General features: G+C 44.1%; 2 protein-coding genes across 2 annotated transcripts in view; one reads left to right on the forward strand and one right to left on the reverse strand.

Annotated features, from left to right (window-relative positions):
• The window catches only part of RGS9 (regulator of G protein signaling 9), a 67,315-nt gene extending 58,964 nt beyond the window's left edge, over positions 1-8,351 (reverse strand). Inside the window, exons 1-2 of the mRNA XM_082212491.1 lie at positions 8,144-8,351; positions 434-530 (exon numbers count right to left, since the gene is read on the reverse strand). Coding sequence (XP_082068617.1) covers positions 434-530; positions 8,144-8,206 — 160 coding nt within the window. The 5' untranslated portion in view covers positions 8,207-8,351. The remainder of the gene's footprint in view (positions 1-433; positions 531-8,143) is intronic.
• Positions 8,352-13,916: 5,565 nt separating this feature from the next.
• Positions 13,917-23,505, forward strand: part of GNA13 (G protein subunit alpha 13) — a 32,550-nt gene continuing 22,961 nt past the window's right edge. Inside the window, exons 1-2 of the mRNA XM_082212724.1 lie at positions 13,917-14,265; positions 21,213-21,439. Of these exons, the coding sequence (XP_082068850.1) occupies positions 13,983-14,265; positions 21,213-21,439 (510 nt within the window). The 5' untranslated portion in view covers positions 13,917-13,982. The remainder of the gene's footprint in view (positions 14,266-21,212; positions 21,440-23,505) is intronic.

The raw sequence follows: 23,505 nt of genomic DNA on the forward strand, positions 1-23,505 counted from the left end.
CAAGGAGGTGCTTTAGAGTATGTTTGCAGGGTTGCCTTGTGTGAACATAGCTGGCAGGCACCAGAGTACAATTGTTGTTGTAGAATACTCAATAGACAGTAATGACAGGCTCGCAACTTCAAAGCACCACCGCTACCTGCCTATTTCAGATTCAGTGTGTTCTGAGGGAAGGACTGCTGTAATTTACAGGCATAGGGGTAGGTTGGATATTTTGCTCCCAATTTTGTGATCCCACGACAGCACAAACATTCCTTATCATAAATTGTCTTCTTTCGCGGTGTCAGGAGGGCAGTCCCCTTGCGGCTGAAGGACTGTGTTGCTGTTGTGACTGTCCTCCCAGCACCAGAAAAGTAATTTTGACTGTTGGATTATTTTATACAAAAGGGGGTAAATGGTTTCTGTTGCACTTTGTAGCTGCTACTGTCAGACTTACCAGTCATTGCATGCGGGATATCGACGACTGTGACCTTCTGAGCGTGCGTTTTGATGCCAGAACTTGGGTCCTGCATCTCCACCAACAGAACTTCCAGCTGCAAATTGGAGCAGGTGCATGTTAAGAAAAACAGGGGGAATGTGTCGAGCATGCAAAACAAAATCAAGAGAGTCAAGAAGTTTGGTTGGCCTCACTTTCTCTTCCAATATCCCATCAATTTCATAGCTATTCCAGTGGTGTTATTCTATTACAGAAAAACCAAATGAGTATTTCGTGTGTCCCACGATGCTTGTTGTTGCATTTGGTGGTCAAAGCATTCCAGTGACAGCTACTACTTATAATACACTAGGAATGCATTACATTAGCGGTCAGGTACTCTTACCTAGACAGTATCTTTTAAAGCAGAGACATCACCTTGCCAACAAAGGTCCGAATAGTTAAAGCTATGGTTTTCCCAGTAGTGATGTATGGAAGTGAGAGCTGGACCATAAAGAAGGCTGATCGCCGAAGAATTGATGCTTTTGAATTATGGTGCTGGAGGAGACTCTTGAGAGTCCCATGGACTGCAAGAAGATCAAACCTCTCCATTCTTAAGGAAATCAGCCCTGAGTGCTCACCACTGGAAGGACAGATCCTGAAGCGGAGGCTCCAATACTTTGGCTACCTCATGAGAAGAGAAGACTCCCTGGAAAAGACCCTGATGTTGGGAAAGATGGAGGGCACAAGGAGAAGGGGACGACAGAGGACGAGATGGTTGGACAGTGTTCTCGAAGCTACCAGCATGAGTTTGACCAAACTGCGGGAGGCAGTGGAAGACAGGAGTGCCTGGCGTGCTCTGGTCCATGGGGTCACGAAAAGTTGGACACGACTAAACAACAACACTCTTACCTGCCAGAGCTCATCCTGCTCTCCTGCTTCCCATTCCCACCCCACATTTCCCAATGGGAAGGAAATAGGGAAGAACTGGGTTGCTCAAGTATTCCTTGAAATTCCAGCCTCAAAGTCCATTGCTAGGCATGGCTGAGATTCATCAACGTACTTAAAAACTTTATTGAGGTTTTTTTATTTTTACTATTCAACATGAGCAACCCAACATGTTTGGGAGCCAATCAGGTGGGTGGCTGCCCATCCCTAATTATAAGAAACAAATAAACAAAGCAGGCAGAAATTAAGAATCTAGGTGGCTGCAAAAGGCACAGACACAAGGCAAAGCAAAAGGAGAAAGCTTAAGGCAGGGGTAGCCAACATGGTGCCAATACAAATGTTGCTCAACGCCCATCAATCCCTCCAGCATGGCCAAAGTCCTGGGATCATAGGAGTTGTGGTCTAACAGCACCTGAGCAGTCGGCTACCCTTGGCCTAAGGTGTAACAAGTCTTTCTTCTTTTCTTATGATCCACAGACCACTACACTAGATTGTGGGGGGGAGAGGAAAAAGGAGTACTGCCACATTCACATTCACCAAACCAGCTGACCACTTGCACTTGCGGACCAAGACAACTGCAACCTCGGTTGACATTGACTACGGAGGAGAACTGTATGTCAGTCAGGAGCTCTTGCTGTTAACATATGTCTGCTGTCCCTGGAAAGCAAACGGCAGCCACTGGTATGAGGAACAGAAAGGGGATTCAGATGGAAGTGTGGTGGGGAGGAGGAGGAGACAAGGGCACCTGAGAGCAGGAGCCAGAATGTTGCTCTACCTGTTCTGGCAAAGCACTCAGTAGACAAGGCAGGCTGATCTGCTCCTCTTGCTGGTACTGAAGGTGTGCTGAGCTATAAAATGGTGCCACTGTGACTCATGACATACAGGTCACACATTTGTATTTTCCCTTTTCCTTCTTCCTAGCAGAAGGGAGGGGGAAACAAAAGGGCATCTGCCTGTTGTTCCAACCTGATGCAAGACAAAAGGTGGGGGTAAAAGAACTCTACACTTGACGATATATTCATAAGAGATCATAGGGCCTGTCCCAGCTCAGTGTGGAGAGTTGAAGAACGTGCAGGTTGGGATAAGGACTTCTGCCCCTCGTCTTGTTGTTCTGTATTAAAATAAAGCAGCTGTTGTATGCAGGTAACTGCAGGAACACTCAACCTCTGTGAGAAAGGGGCAAATACATCTCATTTTTGGACATGAAGACCGCACACCTGCACAACACATGGGGCTGGAGAAACTGTCTCCTGATTTGAAAGTATTGACCTAAAACCCACAATAATTTGGAAATATGTCCCTTTTCCTTAAAAAACTTTATTATCTATGGGAGGGATAAAAAAGTATGTCCTGCAGTTGGAGAAGTTACAGGAAAGTGGTAATGCCGCTCACATCTCTTCCATTTTATCAAGAAGGCTCTGGTCACAGTGGAATAAAATGGATTGCTTAGAGCCTGGAGAATAGTGTACTTTTTTCAAATGTGAAAGGTACGGTAAGTCCAGAAGGAACAATGACATTCCCAATATCTACTGATGCCACCGAAGACGGTTCCATCCTGTTCACCTTTCATTCACTTGAACATAACCCAGAATGCATGTGGCAAGGACCTGGCACGTGGTGTTTATGTCTTAACACTTATCTATTCACACCCAAATAACTGCATCAAAAAGCACTAGTAATACATCTATGGATCCCAGACACATGTCCCTAAATGTATGCTATGTGCTATTTGTGTTTGCTGCAGGAAACCCCAATGTTTCTTGCAGAAATCATAATATGTATATGCGAACAAGTCCTTTCAAGGATTCAAAGAATGGCCAAGTACATACGCGCCCACGCCTTCAAGTGTCGCAGACCAGATTTTCATGCATTTGCCTAACTTAATTCCCCTGAACAATAGGAAGAAGTCAGAAACGTTCCGTAGAATCTTCAGTAAAAATCAGAATCTTGCTGCAAGTCTCACTGTGTTCAAAACTAAGCGAATCTCCCAAGCCCCTCTAGGTCTTTGGCCAAAGTAATTTGTCAGGCTGTGCTGTTTTGAGGCCGCAGGTTCTTAACATACACAAACACATCCCTACTGCTGCCTCATCCCTGTGTACTTGCCTCTGTAAAGAGCAAACAGTGTGTTCAGAAAACTCGCATCAGTCGGATGGTGCAGGGCATACTGTTTTTCTAATGAGCAAATAACTCCAGAGGCTTGTCACTTCCCTCTTCCTGCCAAGTGCCCTCTTGTCATTTAAGAAATATAATATATATCAAAGGGAACAAGGGAGATCGGGTAGGAAGCTTTCATTAGGTGCTGCTGTACTGACTCAGCCACAAACCATGCCTTTTGCTGATGAGAACGCAGCAGGCCTTTTCCCTCATCTGAGAAGGAAAGTGGCTGCTTATTAAGAGTTCCAATATATTAAAAATTGCTAGCCATGCTGGCAGGCCAACCAATGCCCAGAAGGGCTAGTTTGCATAACAGTCGAGGAAGGGATGGGGAGGAATTCAATTCAGTTTGCGTTTCAGCGCAAGCCTACCTCATTCGCACTTCCTGAAATAATATAGCAAATCGAAACAAGGCTGTCTTTTGAAATTCACACTTCTCCAAATTTTGCAGTGTGGTTCTTTAAACAAATTAAATTGTATGAAAGCACACATATTAATGGAAATTGTTGAAAGTATCAGGGTGAGACTCAGCTTCCACTGTGGAATCTGCATGTGAGAGAGCAGAGGAACCTCCAAACTTCCTAGGCTGGCATCCTTGCACTGACCTACGAGACAAACCAAAATTAACAGATCTGTCTATCCCGAAGATGAGGCTAGCAAGCGGTGGAGCTATCTGGTGCAGCTGTAGGACACCAGCACATATTGCACAAGTGCGTGAGGGAGGCTGTGTGTATGCCCTCTGATGTGAAGGACCATGGGCCAGTACCAACAAGGCCCTGGATCTACTGATGTGCTAAACACTGAATAAGAAACTTGAGGGGAAGCAGCAGGAAACACGGCAGGCATGCCTTGAAATAGGTTTCTGACTGAAAACTTAACTGAAGGAATAAGGGTACTGTATACTTAACAGTCTTATCCTTGTGGTCATGGGCAGGTAGCAAAAACATCAGTGTTGCCATACCTTAGTACCTCCCAGATGTGGGTGGGCCTGTGGTCTAAACCACTGAGCCTCTTGGGCTTGCCGATCAGAAGGTCGGCGGTTCGAATCCCTGCGACGGGGTGAGCTCCCGTTGCTCTGTCCCAGCTCCTGCCAACCTAACAGTTTGAAAGCATGCCAGTGCAAGTAGATAAATAGGTACCACTGCAGTGGGAAGGTAAACGGCATTTCCGTGCACTCTGGCAGTCGTCACGGTGTCCCATTGCGCCAGAAGCGGTTTAGTCATGCTGACCACATGACCCGGAAAGCTGTTTGTGGACAAACACCAGCTCCCTCGGCCCGAAAGCATGATGAGCGCCGCAGCCCCATAGTCACCTTTGACTGGACTTAACTGTCCAGGGGTCCTTTACCTCTCATTCAGCATGGTGTGTCAAAAGATGTCCCAAGACTTTCCTTACCTGCTTTTACTGCTCTCTCTGTATCTTTATGCTACATAGGGTTGCCGTATTTCAAAAAGTGAAAATCCGGACACAAAGGTTTTTGAGGTTTGTTTGTTCGTTGCGCTCCCCCCAAAAAAATCTCAACAAAAAATGAAGCTTTTGACCTATTTTTTAGGGAAATCGCCAAAAAATCAACACTTCCAATATGTGCTAACATATACCCAGGTTTTCCCAGACGTTTTAACCACTTTCAGAAAATTCTGCCTGGACGCCATTTTCAAAGGACAAACCCTGACTACGTCTGAGAAATTCTGAACATATAACAGCCCTATGTTACATTGTGTCACCTTGTTCCAGGTTGCCAGATGCCCTATATAATGTATTATATAATAAGGCTCACACAATAGCCCTCCCCCATTGAGCTTTCGACATCTTTCTATTGTTATTGAGATATCGATCTACAAATCCTGTCAATCCATCCCTTGTTGACTCTCTACTTAAGAGGAGCGCATGACTGACTGGTTGGGGGAAATCATTTGCAGCTGCAGTCTTCTGATGCCCGCTTACCTGAGAGTAAGCCCCAATGAACTGAAAGAGGCTGGCTTATTCTGAGTAGACAAAGGTCGGCAACACCACTGCAGTATAATTTAACCTTCATTGCATTATGGGGCCCAAGGCAGCATGGTTCTCAGTACCATCCAGATACTGACTAGGCCCAGACCTGCTTAACTTCAGCAGAGTGGTGGCCACAGGTGTCTTGAGTTTTAGACCAAATTCTCAGGTATGAAGTATGCAGTAGCATCTCGTAAGAGGCCCCGTTTTCCTCAAAGCTTCCCACAGGCATCAATGGGAATTGCTTTTTAAATTTTAGAAACAAGTAATGGAAGACAATGTACTTAGGTTGTTGCAGTAAGGCTCAAAAGGGAAAGGGGTGAGCCCTGCAACTTCTTTTTAAATATTAGAGGAAGGCAAGATGAAGAGACAGATATGCGGACATGATCACTACTATCCCATCTTTACCACCTGTGGGCATTTTTTATAAACTGGATCCAGTTTCATCTTGTGCTTTATGATAAGTGAACAATATGAGGAGAATTTATTATAATCTGGGAACTGTTTAAATTGTTTGAACTGTTTAAATTGTTTGTGAACTGTTTAAATTGTTTGTTTATGGATAAATTTTGATGTATTGTTTTATATATGGGCCAATGGCCGTAATAAATCAAATCCAATATTATAATCTGCGGAAAAGAAAGAAAAAGATCTCCGTGTGTGTTTTGGTTTAAGTACAGGCATATTCTGGTAGAATCATGGAATTTATAGAGTTGGAAGAGACCACAAGGGTCATCTAGTCCAACCCCCTGAAATACGGGAATACTTTGCCCAACATTGGGCTCTCATGCTCTACCGACTGAACTACGCCAGCTGTCTTAATATAAGGAAAATGTACCGTAATTCCTAAACTGGTCTTTTGTTCCTTCCGGAGCTGATCTCCTTGCCTTCTGTGGAATTTGCAAGAATGTAAATCAAAACAGAACATGGCCCAATTGCTCTTTTAAATAAATCTTGACAGGCTCTAGGAACAAACAGTTCCAAAGGAAAACATTGTGGTATCCCGCTTTGAGCATGAAAAGTACAAGTGCTGGTGATGTATGACAAATATTGTGACACAAAATAAATTCACACTCCCTCTCATCTCTTTTCTTTTTTGCTTGTAATCCTGTCGCTGCCTCCTATGTTTGATACTCAGCTAAAACAGCTTAGATGTGAATGTGTTCCTATGTTGTGCCATAGTGTGTGCGCACACAATCTCTCACACACACACCAGAAATGGGCAGTTGTCCATATCACTGGGAAGTCAGCTAATTCTATTCAGCAGGATAAGCCACAGACAAGAAAGGCAGGAACGTTCAGGGGAGAAAAGCTGGGCTAATACCTTGCCTGCTTAAACTCTTTTCACATATTGGTGCTAATAAAATGCTTTTATATAGATGCTTTGGGGGAAAGAATGAGGTAGTTAATCCCAAACACAGTTATTTGTCAACATGCTGTCTGTAAGGCTTAAACTATTATAAAGGCATATATACACCCACTTTAAAGTAGATCATGAACAGGCAGAGAAAACAGCTTGCAGCGTCTTTTGAGGGGGCGGAAAGACACCATCAATATGTCAAGTATATTTACTCAAATAAATGGCTTAGGCGGCAGTCTAAACCCCAGTTACCTGGGAGTAAGTCTCAGTGAATTCAATAGGACTTACTTCCGAGCAGATATGGTTAGGATTGTACTGTCATTTACTTCCGAAAAAGGTTGATGAAAAAAAGGTGGGTTTTTCTCATCCTTTCCTCTGCACGTTTATGAGTGAGGTAAATGAATGCAAATGAGGTTGGCTCTCTTCTCCAAAATCAAATAATGGATAATGGATTATGTGATGTAGACCAATCTGTTAGCTGCTTAGAGTTGTTGGGTTTCCCCCCCTAAAAATGTTAAGCAGTCATAAATTATCTAAATAAATAGGATTCCAAATCTATGTGAAAGCCTGGGAGTACAGCACCAGGGGATCGTAGATACTCTAGATTAATAACCTCAGCATAAAAACATCTGGGTCTACATGGGGTTAGGATAGAACTGCAGCAATGAATAACGCTTGGAGGGGGACGTGAAATTAACTGGGTTACAGTTCAGTGCTGAATTAGGGCTGCAAACCCCGGGGTGATGAGCTTTTATCCCTCAAAATTAAAATATTAATGGCCATCAAAGCAAAAAAATACCCTCCATGCAAGAAATTGTAGCCTTATGAATGAGGTAAAATAATAAGAGCTATTTTTTAATATAAAAAATAATGATATATCCAAAATGCTTATAGCTGCTCAGTTTTATTTCAAGCAGCTATTGCTGCTCCCATTCGCAAACAAACTGTGTGTAACAGGTTGCTTTCATCCGGTGACTTCCGAAAACAAGGGTATTTTTGTCTTTATTTGCTCTGTAGCAAAAGGGCTGGGGAAAACAGCAAGCAAAGGTTCTTTTTAAAATACTCCGCTAATGGAATCATGGGCTCCTTGGAAAATAATTAATTCTGAAAACTGTAAGAAACAGCACACCTTATCCCGATAACATGCCTATTGTTTGCATGCAAAAATCTTTGTGATATACAATTCTGGTCAGAGGGCAGATGTTTCCCAGATGTGTTCAGGGTTCCTGCACTAGCCAGTTCATCTATTTCTCAGGTAGACTCTTAAAATAATAGCAAGTTACCTTTTTCAGGAATGCCATTCTTGGCCTGTAACGCTGCCCTTGATCTATGCGTCTGATGGTCATGGTGGTCTACTTAGCCAAGCCGAAAGCTACAAAAAGAAGAGGAAGAAAGAAAAGAAAAAAACCGGCCTAGCCAATTGCAGGGAAGCTGGTCCTCTTGTTACTGATATCAGGCAAACTGCATGACTCGAAATCCCCTGCCTAGAGAATAAAGACAGCGGTGGAATCGGGCACTGTCCCGCCATAGCCAATCAGCAAGGAGCGCCGAGGTCTTATTTGCATGTGTTTTTGGAGTCTTTCCAAGCTGCCAGCATTAGGGGGAGCCCACTCATCTATTTACAATACTAACGGGATAAGAAACGGAAGGAGAATTCGGATCGGAAACTAATCTGAATCGTTTACGAGATTAGAAATTGCTAGCAGGTTGCACGTCCCAGCAAAGGAACAAAATTGGAACAGATGCTCTTTTCTTTCTTCTTCAGGATGAGTTGAGGTGTTGAAAAATATGGGGAAACAGACTTGTTTCAATCTCAAACGCTGCTTAGCTGGAAACGCTGGATTTATTTAGATCCCCACCCGCAGGTAACATTATAAAGCTGTAAAGCAGCCGGTTGCACCGAGAAAAATACAGGATGCATATTTTCCACATTCCACTGATGTGGAGCTTCTCTGGGCTGTAGTCCAGATCCAGGCCACAAATATTCAGAATCCGGACTGAGGGGGTCTCCATAGCTCATGGCCTCACCTGATGATGCTCCCTGTTTGGCTGTTGTAAGCTTCAGAAGGATGCTAAGGCTTGGACATATCTCCCATGCGGAGGAAAACCCAGATAGCAGAAGCTACTGAAAATGCCTTTGCGTGCCGCCTTGCCATATTAAACACAAGAGGGTGCTTGGAGTCAAAACTTCAGCCCATGACCACCTGCTGTTCTTGCCCCCCCCCCCCCAATAACCAGTATTTGATCAGGGCTCCAATGAACAGAGAGTGTCAAAACCTGAGTTTTCAGATGTGCCGTCATCATGAGCCTACTGTTTGTTCCTGTTGGAAATGTACGTTTTTCCTTCATACCATCGACGTTGGCTGGCTTCCAAACAACCACAACTAGTTCCGCAGACCTAATTTAACTTTGGGTTTGTGTTTCTAAAACAACAGCTCTCCACATAACGTATGGCAATTCGTTTTTTGAATTGAGGGGACCTTTCAAAGGCAGAGTGTAATATGGCAATGAGGTCTTCTGTTCATCGTCGTCATCATCATCATCATCATATATCCCTGGAAATTCCCCAGTCCTGGGACATACTGAAAGCTGCTCTTTAAGAATCCTAGCCAGCATATGAGTGTTAAACGCAACTGCCATTTTGCTTTGAGTTGTTTCATAGGCCACAATTTGTAAATGGAAAAGAATAAATTAGAATTTGATTTCAAGAGAATATGGCAGAATAGCCCCAAGCACTTGAGGCTGAAGTTCTCTACATGCGTATCTGGGACAAAGCCTAATTGAACTCAATGCGCTTGTTTCTGAGTACTCATGTGTAACATTGCAGAAAACCAATCGTGAAAGAAGGGAAACACCATTAATCACCTCCCGTAAAGGTAAAGGTACCACTGCCCGTACAGGCCAGTCTTGACAGACTCTAGGGTTGTGCGCTCATCTCACTCTAGAGGCCGGGAGCCAGTGCTGTCCGCAGACACTTCCGGGTCATGTGGCCAGCGTGACAAAGCTGCTCTGGCGAGCCAGCACAGCACACACGGAAACGCCGTTTACCTTCCCACTAGTAAGCAGTCCCTATTTATCTACTTGCACCCGGGGGTGCTTTTGAACTGCTAGGTTGGCAGGCGCTGGGACCGAGCAGCGGGAGCGCACCCCGCTGCGGGGATTCGAACCGCCAACCATGCGATCGGCAAGTCCTAGGCGCTGAGGTTTTACCCACAGCACCACCCGTGTCCCTAATCACCTCCCATAAACACACACAAACGATAGGAACAGAAGAAACTATGGCACTACAAGTCAGCATTTATCAAATGCATTTTAGCAAAATTATCAAGAGCATTTTTATATATAGCAACAACTGACATATCAGGGGTATTGTAACAACCCCTGTTACTGTCCATACTTCGTAAGATACATGCCCTTTTATCCTGAGTTGCAGGTATATACACACATGGTGATGGAGGGGGGGGAGATGTAAACAGTGAGGTCAGAAAATGAAATGAAATGCAGAAAGGTGCAGGGATACATTACATTATTAACAGCAGCTATTAGCACATAAGCAAACAGTTGTGTGAATAACATTGACATTAGCAAGCCAATTAACACATGTAGTGTGATGAAAATCCATTGTGCTCATTCAGTACACAAATGATAGCACTGAGCCTCTTGAAGTCTCTTGAAGTCTTGTGATCAGAGCGGTTTCACTTTGCAATCCCCCTTTGAAGTTCCTTCGGTTCAAGGATGGCCACCTTTAGGTCACTGGTAGGGTATCCTGGGAGTTTGAAATGTTTTTACCCTGGTTTTTCAACATTTGTGCCTTAAGTAAGGCGCTGCTGGCAAGTATTGCCATATATCACACTGGAAGATGTACAGGTGAATGAACCTCCAGTGTTGAGGATGACACTAGGTCTTGTTATAGTAGACATAGGGTCAGAGCTGGCTATGAGACCTAATTTCTGTGTTCATTTCTGCTACATGTCTTGTTGTTACTAGTTAGTAGCTACAGTATTTTAGCTTGTGGAATTGCCTGTGAGCAGGTGTAGGATTTCACCCAAGGCCTACGCCATTGTACAGGATAGACTGTATATCAATGATCTTGAGGGATTTTAACTGGGAACTGAGGTGACAAAAAATGTGGCCTGTCATTTTCTCTTCTAGGCAGTGCTGTAGTTATAGGGGGGATTTTTTTGCTCCGGTTAAAGCCTCCAGAGGGGCACAATTGAGGCTCCCAGCCTATATGTGTTTGTACGCAAATGCACATGGGGGGTGTGCCAAACTGGGTCTTTGACTTGGGTGAAATAAAGCCTAGTTTTGCCTCTGCTTTTGGATAATAGATCATACTTCCCAAGTATTAATCTGTTCTTGTTGGTCTGTTGTTTTTTCACTTTGTTAGGGGAACATTGTACTAAGAGGAAACTCCGGTTGTTGTTGTTGTTTTGTTGTTCTTGTTACAATCTGAGCACTTGTGGTTACATCATAGGGATTAGCTGTAGACAGTGGTGTGTTGGGGTGAAAGCAGAAAGCATGTTAGTATGTGCAGCTACCAGTGAGTTTCCTATATAAAGAGATGCTCTGTTATGAACTTGCACAGCGGCATGTGAACCTCTTGTGCAGACTAGTCTAGGATCACACTGATGGTGAGGTAGAAATCTCTGGAGTTGTGGTGGAATTGTTCACATATCCCCAGTCAGTGAGTCTGGATGATAAAGATGACAATCATCAATATATGTATCTCAGGTAGAGGAGAGGCTTTGGGGAATGGGAGATAAACAAGTGTTATTCAAGGTCAAACATGAAGATCTTGGCATACTGTGGAACAATGGCTGTGCCACTAATTTGAAGATACATGTTCTCCCTACAACAGAAGTCATTGTGGGTAAGTATAAAGTGGCAGACTTTGGAACCAGGCAGAGGGCCTTCTCGGTAGTGGCGCTCTCCCTGTGGGAGGCCTTCCCTTCAGATGTCAAGGAGATAAAGAACTACAGTACGTACATACCTTTTAGAAGACATCTGAAGGCCATCCTGTATCAGGAAGTTTTTAATGCTTGATGTTTTACAATGTTTTTATATATGCTGTAAGCTGCTCAGAGTAGCTGGAGAAACCCAGCCAGATGGGCAGGGTATAAATAATAGAAATAATAATAATAATAATAATAATAATAATAATAATAATAATAATACTATGATGGCATTCTCTGGAAGATTGTCAATATATTTTAGTTTTCTCAAAAAAATATTGAGTATATAACTTGGAAGTGCTGATAGAATATGATCTGGCATATGGAGTCTATATAACCAGATACCCCAACTGAGATGGCTCTAAAGTCCTAAATTATGGGGCACTTGGGGTTGCTTGGTTTGTGCATTTTGGATAGCAGATACAAGATGCCAAGTCCAGGCTCTGGAGGTGTGTCTTTGCAATTTTCCAGGACACTGTATAACTGATTTAACGGAACTTCAAAGGCAGACTGCAACCAGAAACTGCTGGATTTTAGTTCATCCAGAAATTCAGTACTATAATTTGTGGACTGAATTGGCACAATGGACTCTTATCACACATATCTGTGTCTTCAATGAAACTGTGAATGGCCACTATTAATAATGTAATTATCACAGCCTGAGCTTTTCTGTCTTTCCTCCCTACCTCACAGTTTATGTTTTAAATTGTGTTTGCTGATTGTGTCTTATTTATTATTGTTGTTATTATTGTATATATAAAGAAATGTGCTTCCCTTATGGCATCCAGATGTGGCTGCTTCATAAAATCACATTAGAGACCTTGGGATAAGCAGTGCTTACAAGTGGGGCAGATCCCCAGCATACAAGCAATGCGCATATAAAGAATATTACTTTATCCTCGGAACTGTAGTTTAAGGCTAATGGGAACTGTATCTCTGAGGAGAAAACAATGGTCTCATGTGTTTCCCACTGAAGAATTGCAGCTAAATGCAATCAGAGAAGGCTCAAACTGATGGGGAGATCTCCTTTCTTCTGTGCTGGAATGCTTAATTTCTAACAGGACAGGTGAAGATGCAACCAGCCTGCTTCGAAGCAACATTCGAGAACCAGAAAACCAATGTGGTGTAGTGGTTAAGAGCGGTAGATTCGTAATCTGGGGAACCGGGTTCGCGTCTCTGCTCCTCCACATGCAGCTGCTGGGTGACCTTGGGCTTAGTCACACTTCTTTGAAGTCTCTCAGCCCCACTCACCTCACAGACTGTTTGTTGTGGGGGAGGAATCCAAACGCCTCTTCATCTTCTTCACCCTCCAGTGATTGGATTCGGATATGTATTTGAGGGCAGAGGGAAACATGGGCATAGTCAGGATTTATGTTAGAGGGGTTGGCAGGACACCCACCTGTCATCCTCTACTGTCAGTGGGTGCAGGAAGGCAGCTGCACCGCTAAATCAAGTAAATAAATAAAAATGCTTAAATAACTGACCAATTGCGTCACAGATAACTCGGTTCTGCCCCCCCCCCCAACATAAAGCTTGCGCCCCTAAAATAAATCCTGGCTGTGCCTATGCCTCTCTCTGGCTTTGCTTAGTAGATTTGGAATGTCACGTCTCAACAGCAGTCTTTCCAATCTTCCTTTCCCGTGCTGGGGGAGGGGAGTTGTCAAAATCATTCTACAATTCTTACTTTTAGTGAAGTATTTTTATTTAATTATTTGATTTTGGGCGGAGGGAGTGCAGCTCCTCCCCGTCCGCCCCTGGCGAGAAACGCACTCTGCACATGCTCTGAGCACTTTTCTCACTATACTTTGGGCGCCTCGGCTCCCGTGAAAGGAAACCGATACGAGCAACCGATACGAGAGGGATTCTGCCTCGCAGAAGAGAAATCACGTGACAAAAAAGCGCGCGGGGGAGTTTTGTAGGGAGTACGCCACACGGCCACGTGACGGAGGACGGCGGGAGCGTCGGCGGACGGAAAGCGAGAAGTCAGCCGCGTGACGACAGGGAGGCTCCTGATTGGGCAGCTCGCCACGTGACGCCCTCGGAGCGGCGCCTCGCATCACGTGGGAGTGGGCTGGTGGGGGGGGGCGGCCTGCCCGTCCCCGGGAGCTACGCAGGCGCAGAGCGGCGCAGGGCCGCGGCGGCCGCTCCCTGGCTGGCAGTGCTCGCTAAGATGGCGGATTTCCTGCCATCGCGGTCCCCGCTGTCGGGCTGCTTCCCGGGCTGCCTGCTCAACAGCAGCGAGGCGGAGCAGCAGCGAAAGTCCAAAGAGATCGACAAGTGCCTGTACCGCGAAAAGACCTACGTCAAGCGGCTCGTCAAGATCCTGCTGCTGGGCGCGGGCGAGAGCGGCAAGAGCACCTTCCTCAAGCAGATGCGCATCATCCACGGGCAGGACTGGGACCGGGCCGCTCGAGAGGAGTTCCGCGCCACCATCTACAGCAACGTCATCAAGGGTGAGGGTGGAAGGGGGGGTCCTCTCGCGCTCGCGCCCCCGCCCGTCCCCCTCCCCAAACTTTGGGGCCACCGGAAAGAGGGAGGGGGAGCAGAAGAGGCGCGCGCCCCCCGATATCCGTTGAGGTGGGGGAGGGGGAAGCCCGCAAAACAACAAAAAAGCGGTGGGTGGGTGGGGGATAGAGAAAAAAGAACCGCAACGTTTGCAGGAAGAAACCCTTCAGCTGCTGCTGCTGCTGCTGCTGAAAGACGGAAGCCCTGAGAGAGAAGAAAAAAAGAGAGGGTGGGAAAGGTCTGTGGAGGCGAGGTCGCTGGAGCCTTTAGGGTGTACGTGAGGAAAAGAAAACACGCATGTGAGGGCTGCGGCTGGAAAGGGTGTCTTGAGGGAGGCGGGCCAGAACGAACGTCTCACTTTTTTTTTTTACTTTTTTTTTGGCCCTTGGGATCCCCAGCCGCCCTCGCCGCAGCTTTCCTGTTTTCACTTTTTCAGTACACGTGTCATCGGTTTTGGAGGGTGCTTGGGTATGGAAAGGTCCCCCCGCGCGTGAGTCGCCCGACTCGGCTGTGCTGTGACGAGTTGGGGATTTTCGAACGGGGCCTTTATAAGGAACCTGACAGCTGCCTTGTGCCTTGTGAAAACGGAGGGCTTTCTACGGCACTGAGAACCTGGGACGCTTTGCAGGCGAAGCATGTTCTCTACCACTGAGCTAGTGGTGGTGGACATGTCGTGGGTACGACAACTCGGAGAAACGTGATCAGAGCATGATGAAGAAGAGACGGGAGGGAGGGAGTAAGGCGGAGTTGGGGGCCCAGACAGTCTGGGTGGCATCGCTGGCTTGCGCTCTTTTATTTTGAATCCTGAATTAGAAGCATGCTGTTTAGTCAGTTGTTGTTAAGTCGTGTCCGACTCTTCGTGACCCCATGGACCAGAGCACGCCAGGCACTTCTGTCTTCCACTGCCTCCCACAGTGCTGGTAGCTTCGAGAACACTGTCCAACCATCCATCTCTCTGTCGTCCCCGTCTCCTTGTGCCCTCCATCTTTCCCAACATCAGGGTCTTTTCCAGGGAATCTTCTCTTCTCATGAGGTGGCCAAAGTACTGGAGCCTCAGCTTCAGGATCTGTCCTTCCAGTGAGCACTCAGGGCTGATTTCCTTCAGAATGGAGAGGCTTGATCTTCTTGCAGTCCATGGGACTCTCAAGAGTCTCCTTCAGCACCATAATTCAAAAGCATCAATTCTTCGGCGATCAGCCTTCTTTATGGTCCAGCTCTCACTTCCATACATCACTACTGGGAAAACCATAGCTTTAACTATACGGACCTTTGTTGGCAAGGTGATGTCTCTGCTTTTTAGGATGCTCTCTAGGTTTTTCATTGCTCAGTATGTTGGTTTAAAGATGCGAGTGGTTTTTAATGTTGGAGGAGTAGTTGGGGTCCTGGCATGTATATGGAATTAATAGTGTGGTGGTCAGGATGGCCTTGTGCCAGATCCTGTACACTCGTTGGCCATCAATTGGCAGGTTGGAACCCAAAGTGGGGTGCAGCAGAAGTACCACCGCATGCATATAGGTGATGAAAGATTAAGAATGGGTCCCCAGATGCATGTTAGGGTTAAAAGTGAGTCCTGAGTCTGAAAAGGTTGAAGATACCTGTTGTAGTGTGCAAGTAGCTGTAGCAAATATATATTATGTTATGGGTATATTGTGATATGAAGCTGTGAGTCTGTGTATGTAGAGAGGCGAAACTAGGCATAGCACTATAGCCATAGGAATTGCAATTGCAAGGTTAATGAGGGGCTTCAGAGAAAAGTTTCCAGAAGTCAGTTACCTGAGTGTACAGAAGAATTGTGGACCAAAAAACGTAAGGCTTGCATATGGTGAAAATGGATTATAAGTGTGAGTAGTCATGTGTGTGTTTATAGTCACTCAATATTAGACAGCCAAATGTTTCAATGTCTGCTGCGGGAGGTTAATGGTCCATAACGGAACAATGTGGAATGGCATGCAAATCCTGCCTGGGGAGTTTATTTTTAAAAAATATTCTTGAGATTTATCAAACAGGAGTTCATAGAAGCTTGTTATCATGCCTTGCTTATGACACCTGACAGTTCAATTGTGTCTGTAGTTTTTTGCATGTGTAATTTGTTGCATGTGAAATTGGGGATGTGAAGGATAAGCGAGGAGAGTTCTTGGTGGTTACACAGTGAGGAGAGAAGGGTAGGCATGGGGAGAGGGATTTTTTTTAGCTTTCACAAAGTGATGAACAGTTATGGAAATATGTCCAAAACTTGTCCAAGAATGGATATATCTGTACCGTTGCTTAGTGTCATTCTAATGCTGTCTTGTGACATGGAAGTGAGTAGTATAGGAACAAATTATTTTTGCATGTCAGTTGGCTTGTGTGCTTCCTCTCCCTGCCCCCTCCTGGCTTACAAAATATTTGGGTTTGGCTCAAGCTACAACTGGTGACAATATGGTACAGTCTAAGATTCCAGCTTTAACCTGTCCAGTCTCGTTTTCAACTTCCTAACAGTTTCTTTTTATGCACATTGAGAGGAGTTGATGTGTACAAATCTCAATTGAGTAAAAAAAGCACAGAATTAGAGATGTAAGATTTCTGGGAATTTTGAAGTCATTGAGGGGAGGAAGGTTTTTTCCCAGTGTTTGCCCTGAATGCGCTTCTCTGGAAATTTTTGGATTTATTTATTTTTAAATACAATACTTGTACATTACATACTCTTTACATATTAAAAGGCATGTTGTTACTTTAGGAACATTAGATGCCTTATGTATAACTTGATTTACCATAGAATTATCATGTCTGGTATATTAAAAATAATGTTTGTTCAGGCAAATGGAATTTAAAGCTTTCTTTAAAAAATTGAGCTTCAAGCTGCAAAGTGTAAGGGACCTAGCATTTATTTGGTTTTGCCAGTAAATGAGCACTCAAAAACAATAACTAGAAACCATCAACATTATAGTAAAACAAATGATTATTCAGAAAATTATGATGTCGTCGTCTTCAGTCCTCCACAGTATAAAACAGACATAAAAAGAGCCAAGAGAAAGATGGGAGGAGGAACAAAACTCAGTGAACACTACAGTACATGAAATTTGAACAGTCTCTTTTTCTGTGGTATCACTTTCTGTTTCTTCATATTATCATGGACCTCTAAAAGCTGAAGGTTTCCCCAGATTGAAATAAACTTCTGTCCTTTCACATAATCAGTTTATTTCTTGATTTGGTGTTTCAAACATAGACCAGTTTCTTTCACATGTTGGAGCAGATGGAGGAATCTGAAGTATGTAAGAAGCAAGAGGAGTCAGAGACTTTGTTGTGCAGAGACCTTGCCATCATTCTGCAGGTGGGATATGTTTGGCACAATCCCACACTGTATTCTTTGACCAAATGTGTGAAGATGTTCTGAAGCCTGTAGCATTTGAAAGCACCTTTCCAACAACAAACCTTAAGTGTGCTGTTTGTTTTGTAATTTGATCATATTCAGAAGTAGTACTATCATCATTTATGACTTTGATCTTGGATCCAACAGCAACGTGATTAGATGACAACAAATAATGTTGCTATGTACTAGCTCCCACTCCCAGTCCTTTGAGACCTAGATGAGAGGACAGAAACAGGATCAACAAATATGCCAGTAAGAGGAAGACCACAAGCAAAGATGGCATTGAATGCTTCTTCCTTCTCATGTGACAGTGACAATGCCCTCCAAGGGGCCGAAATGCGTCTTGCTCTTGCATGTGAGCATTGTACTCTCAGTTGACAGCTCAGGACTTGTTCTCACTGTGCAGGAATTGTAATGATTTGATACTGTACATACCGTATTTTTCGCTCTAAAGGACGCACTTTCCCCCCTTCAAAAATGAAGGGGAAATGTGTGTGCGTCCTATGGAGTGAAGATGCCATAGCCCCGCGACCCTCTCCTGGCTGGAGAGGTGACACACGGCTATTGAGGCTCCTGCCATAGCCGCGCGTCACCTCTGCAGCCAGGAGAGCGCGCGTGGGGCTAAAGAAGCCATAGCCCCGCAACCCTCTCCCGGCTGGAGAGGTGAAGCGCGGCTATGGCAGGAGCCTCTCCACTGCGCCTTTCCGCTGCTCCCTGACCTGCTCTTTGGGGCTGGTGGTGGGCCCCAAAGAGCAGGTCGAAAGGAACCTGAAGCCTGGAGAGCGAGAGGGGTCAGTGCACACCGACCCCTCTCGCTCTCCAGGCTTCCAAGGTAGCCGCCTGAACGCACCTTAAACGGCACCTTGTTTTAGAGGGGGGGAAACAAGAGGGGGGAAATTCTCCTGCCGCTTCGCTGAAGGGGCGCTGGGCAGAGAGGGGGAGATATTTTTTTTCTTGTTCTCCCCCCTCTAAAACAAAGTGCGTCCTATTGTCCGGTGCGTCCTATGGTGCGAAAAATACGGTACATAGTCTCACATAAAAATCTTCCTGTTACATAGTTTTAGAAATCATTTAGCAGGGGGTGGGGAAAATATATGAACACTTTGGCCTAAATACTTTCTTTGTCATTCTAAATGAAAATATTTCATAATCCTTTTTTCTTTTCTTTTTTGTGGGGGAGAAGCACATATTTTTCAGGGGACCATCTCTCCCCGCTTCAATTTTTCCATTTCCCCCACGGGCCCGCACATCTCCATACAGAACATATGTTTGCAAAAATAAGGCGTTAAAGCTGAAAGTGCTTCCCATCTCAAGTATCTACCCAGAAAGTGTATACATTTCAAATATTTGAAGATAGCTCTCTGGAAAGATGCGTACAGGAGGTTGTACCATGACAGCTTACAAGCTTCACATATGCAGGAGCTGCTTATATCCTTGATCTGTATGTAGAGGAAAGTTGTTCTCTGATTCTCCAGTTTTTGAAGTGTCTAGAATCTGTTCAAAAATCATAAGATGGGGCTCTTGGCTTCTGAGCCTTGTCTATGGTGGTGCTTAATTTATACACAAGCACAAGAATGGGGAGTTATCTGTAGTGTAAGCATAATCTTGTCATGCTGAGACTTTCTGTGCCAAGAAAATATGCCTTCTGGGCTGTCATGCTCTCTTAAATTCCTACACAGGTTAATATATGTCTTCTTCACATGTGTCATCAGGATGTGCCTGTCTCTCCTACCTGATCTAAATGTTAGCTGCCTCAGGCTTTTTCCACCCAGTTGTTACACCTAAGATTGAAGGAATTTTACATGGCTGGGCTTCTTGGGAATCAAACAGTGGTGGCACTTTGAGAAAATTATGCAGATATATTACACAGCTATAGATTGCCATTCCATTAATTGAAGGCTCTTCACTTAGTGGAGACTTTTGTGAGTGAAAAGGGGAATGAGGGGTTTTTTTTGGCTCCCTTTTCCCTAGAGCCCCCATTCTGCACCACCTCCCATGCTGTTCCAAAGGGGTAGGGGGAGGTGTTTGAGGGCTCCAGAAGGAAAGGGAAACTGATGAAAATTGCCTTTACCTGTTTCATGGAAGCCTCTGATGGATGAAAGAGCCTTCTGTTGAGCCAAAGGATACAGTTGGATACAAGCCTATGTTTACAAAAGAGAGATTATATTGTTCTATCGTCATGACTATCTGCAGTAAAATGGTCCCTCTTTTTTTCTTTATAGGCATCAACAATCCCAAATGAAAAGATCTCAACTAATAGCCACAATTCTAACTGTTTTGGCATTTAAAACTAAAATTCTCCCATTCTGCTTACTTTGAAAGTAAGAGAGTCTGTGAAAGAGAGACTGAATATATTTCACCAACTATTTTCCAGGATCATGATAACTGATAATAGATAATCAATATCTTACTGAAAATACTTAATAGTGTTTTTGAAACTACAAATATATTTTTAACTTTGACACCAAAGTAGGTTGTTCTGGTCTTATACATGTCTTTCTACTTTTCATCAAATAACAGTACTTTTTAGTATTCATATAGCACAGTAGAGTGTTAAAAATGCCTTGCTTCAGATATTATGTTTGCAGCACACCTGTAATATATGTTAGTGTTAAGTGTCTTGAGGCTGAAAAAGAGTGCCTACCTACAGTTACGTAGGAACTTCATGGCAGGTAAATTTTAAACCCACAAGTTGTTCATGACTGAATCCCTTAGCCCCTCCGTTACGCCAGTGTTTTCATTTTATCAGTAAAATGTAACCGCTTGTACACATTCTGTTTTTTACCTTATATTTTAAGGATAGTATTTTCTTCGCATTTTCAAGATGAGCTGGACTGCACTGAAGTCTGTAGGACTTCTTTCCCGATAGGGCTGGGTGATAAATTGTCCCAAACGGTTCAAAGTCCATATTGTGATACCGGTTTCATAATTTTTGACCTGGCAATATATTGCAAATCATGGTGTGTGTGTGTGTGCACGCGTGCTTTGTAAAAATCACAATGTGGGCAAAACTGTGAAGCTAGCCAGTGCCTCTGCATAGCTCCATCCTTATTTCTGACGTGATATATTGGTATATCATGATGTTTAGCTGGCGATATATCACAAGATTGAAAACCAGGTCTCACTCAACCCTATTTCACGATGTGCTAGAATTAAAGTGTTAGGCCAGTTTTGCAATTGCATCCCAAGTTATTACCATGTCTATAGTTCATTATTTGAAAAGAAATTTTGAAGACATGCTTTGTCAAAGCTGATAACCTCCCTATTTCTGATTACCACTTTGGACTGCTGTTAAGTGTCCTATTCCAGCAGCTGTCTTAGGCATATATGAAACAGCTATTCTCCAGGCCCAAAATTGCACAGGATCTGGTTATGTAGAAAACAGTCGGGGCTACTACAGACCATTTCCCATCCATTACAGTACTTGTTGTCATTAGATCGGGTCTCTCTATGTGTGTCACCCATTGCTTTTTGAGAGAAGCTGTTTATTGGACCTAAAATAAATACCACTAGGAAAATAACAAAGTGCTTTCAATTTTGTTGAAGGTGTAAGAGTCCTTGTGGATGCTCGAGAGAAACTTCATATTCCTTGGGGAAATCCTTCTAACCAAAGAAATGGTGACATGCTGATGGCCTTTGATACTCGCTCAGGAGTGGTGGCGCACGGAATGGTGGAGACCCAAGTTTTTTTGCAGTTCCTTCCAGCAATAAGAAGCTTGTGGGCAGATAGTGGTATCCAGCATGCCTACGACAGACGCAGAGAATTTCAGCTGGTAAGAAGCATATCTGATACTTGTTGTTCCTGTTGAGATCGCATATTGTGAAATGTTTTCAGGTGAAATAATGGTTCCTTACTGAGCCGTTGTAAAAGTTATCATTAGCCATGATCAAAATACTCCAAAGATGTATAGCCTAGTCTGCTATAATTTTCATATTACAAATTGATTATTAAGAATCATTACACAGAACTTAATATCCACAAGTCCCACCATAATTGTAGCAGAGCCTGAAATTTAAACCTGGCCTTGAGAGTATATAAGAATGATTTCCTTCTCTTAGTGTACTTCAGATAAACTAAAGATACAAAAGGGGGGCGGGAATGGTATTACAAGCCACTGGTGCACCACATATGTCTGGTTAAAATCAGGTGTAGGTTTTGAAAGAAGTTTAGGGATGATGATAAACACAGTCAGGGGTAATGATGTGGGAATATTTGGTTTCTAGAGGAGCAAGGCACAAATAACTACAGCATGGTGTTATTTTACATGGGAAATAGGAAACAGCCTTAGTGCCAGAACATTGGACTGTATAGCTAAGTGTTATCTACACTAACTGGCAGCAGCTGTTCGGGATTTCAGACATGATTCTTTTCCTTACGTACCTGGAGATGCAAGGTATCAAACATTCAGCATACAGAACAGTTGCTCTACCACTGAACTATGGCTCCTCTTATTCCCAATCACTTAACTCTTGGTAATGTTACCTTTGCTCAAAAGAGTCCTAGGATGCTAAACACGAGCATATGAACTGCCAGTGTTAGAAATTAACCTGGTACCAGGCACATTTGTCTATTGGCGCGGGTCCAATTACGACCACATGGAGATTTCTAGATGCCAGGTTGGCACCTGACATCTCCATCTGGCTTGCCTCTCCAGCTTTCTTAAGGAGGTACACAGAAGAGCTTATTTATTGCATTTATATCCCACCTTCTCTGAGTACATGGTCCACTCCCTCTCCTCAGTTAATCCCTACAAAGACCCTATAGAGCAGCGGTTCTCAACCTGTGGGTCCCCAGATGTTGTTGGACTACAACTCCCATCATCCCTGAGCTCTGGCCTTGCTAGCTAGGGGTGATGGGAGTTGTAGTCCAACAACATCTGGGGACCCACAGGTTGAGAAAGGCTGCTATAGAGGCTGTGCCTGGCCCAAGGTCACCCAGTGAGCTGCATGACTGAGTGGGGATTTAAACCCTGGTCTCCCAGGTCCTAGTCAGACACAACTACAGCAAACTGGCTTCTAGAGTATTTCTGATATGGGGCAACTATATAATTTAAGTAGATAAATAAATATGGGGGAAAGCAAGATGTTACTTAGGGAAGGCTTCCATATGTCTACATTTCGTTGCACTTCCCAGTTGTGTTCCCAGTTCTCAAAACCACAGTTTATCCTTCTCACCTCATGCACTAATATTCATGAGGTGAACCATTGTTTGCATTAAATTGTCTGTCTATGTGCTTTTGAAAATCAAGATCAAACTGGTTTACAATTCTGGTACGTCTTGTTGGTTTGGATGTTGGGCCAATTTTGTTTTACTGCAGATCAAGGAAATGAGGCATTGTAGCACATGAGAGAGAGTGAATATGCAAGCCTAAGGGTCATTCCAGGCTTGTTCATTTACTTTGAAACTATGTCTAAATCAAACTATAATTTTCTGGTTCAGACATAACGGGAAACTATGGTTTGTAGAAACGGTAAGTAAGATCATCTTACTGTGCAAGAGAAAGGGGGAAAGTGGAAGTGTGGGAGCCCAAGACTTGCTCATGTAGAGTCACCCTATGGTTTGTCATTATATGTGAAATCATGCTGTTGTTGCCCATACTTCTCAATCTCCATATTATGAAATGAAGAACTGTGACAAAAATTTACCTCTACTTCCAGAATAGCATATATGAAATAACAGCTTGGATTCCAAGAAGCACGTGTAGAACCCTGCTTACACAATGGGGCTTTCCTGCCCCATCTTCCACATTAGAGCCCTTGAAAAGCTGCTCCTAAGGGTCAAAGGACCCTCCAGAATGGAATGGGATGGAATGCGTTGTGGGGAGCTGCAGAATCAATA

This window comes from Podarcis vaucheri (genome assembly GCF_965113315.1).
Source record: "Podarcis vaucheri genome assembly, chromosome: 2".
Classification (NCBI taxonomy): domain Eukaryota; kingdom Metazoa; phylum Chordata; class Lepidosauria; order Squamata; family Lacertidae; genus Podarcis; species Podarcis vaucheri.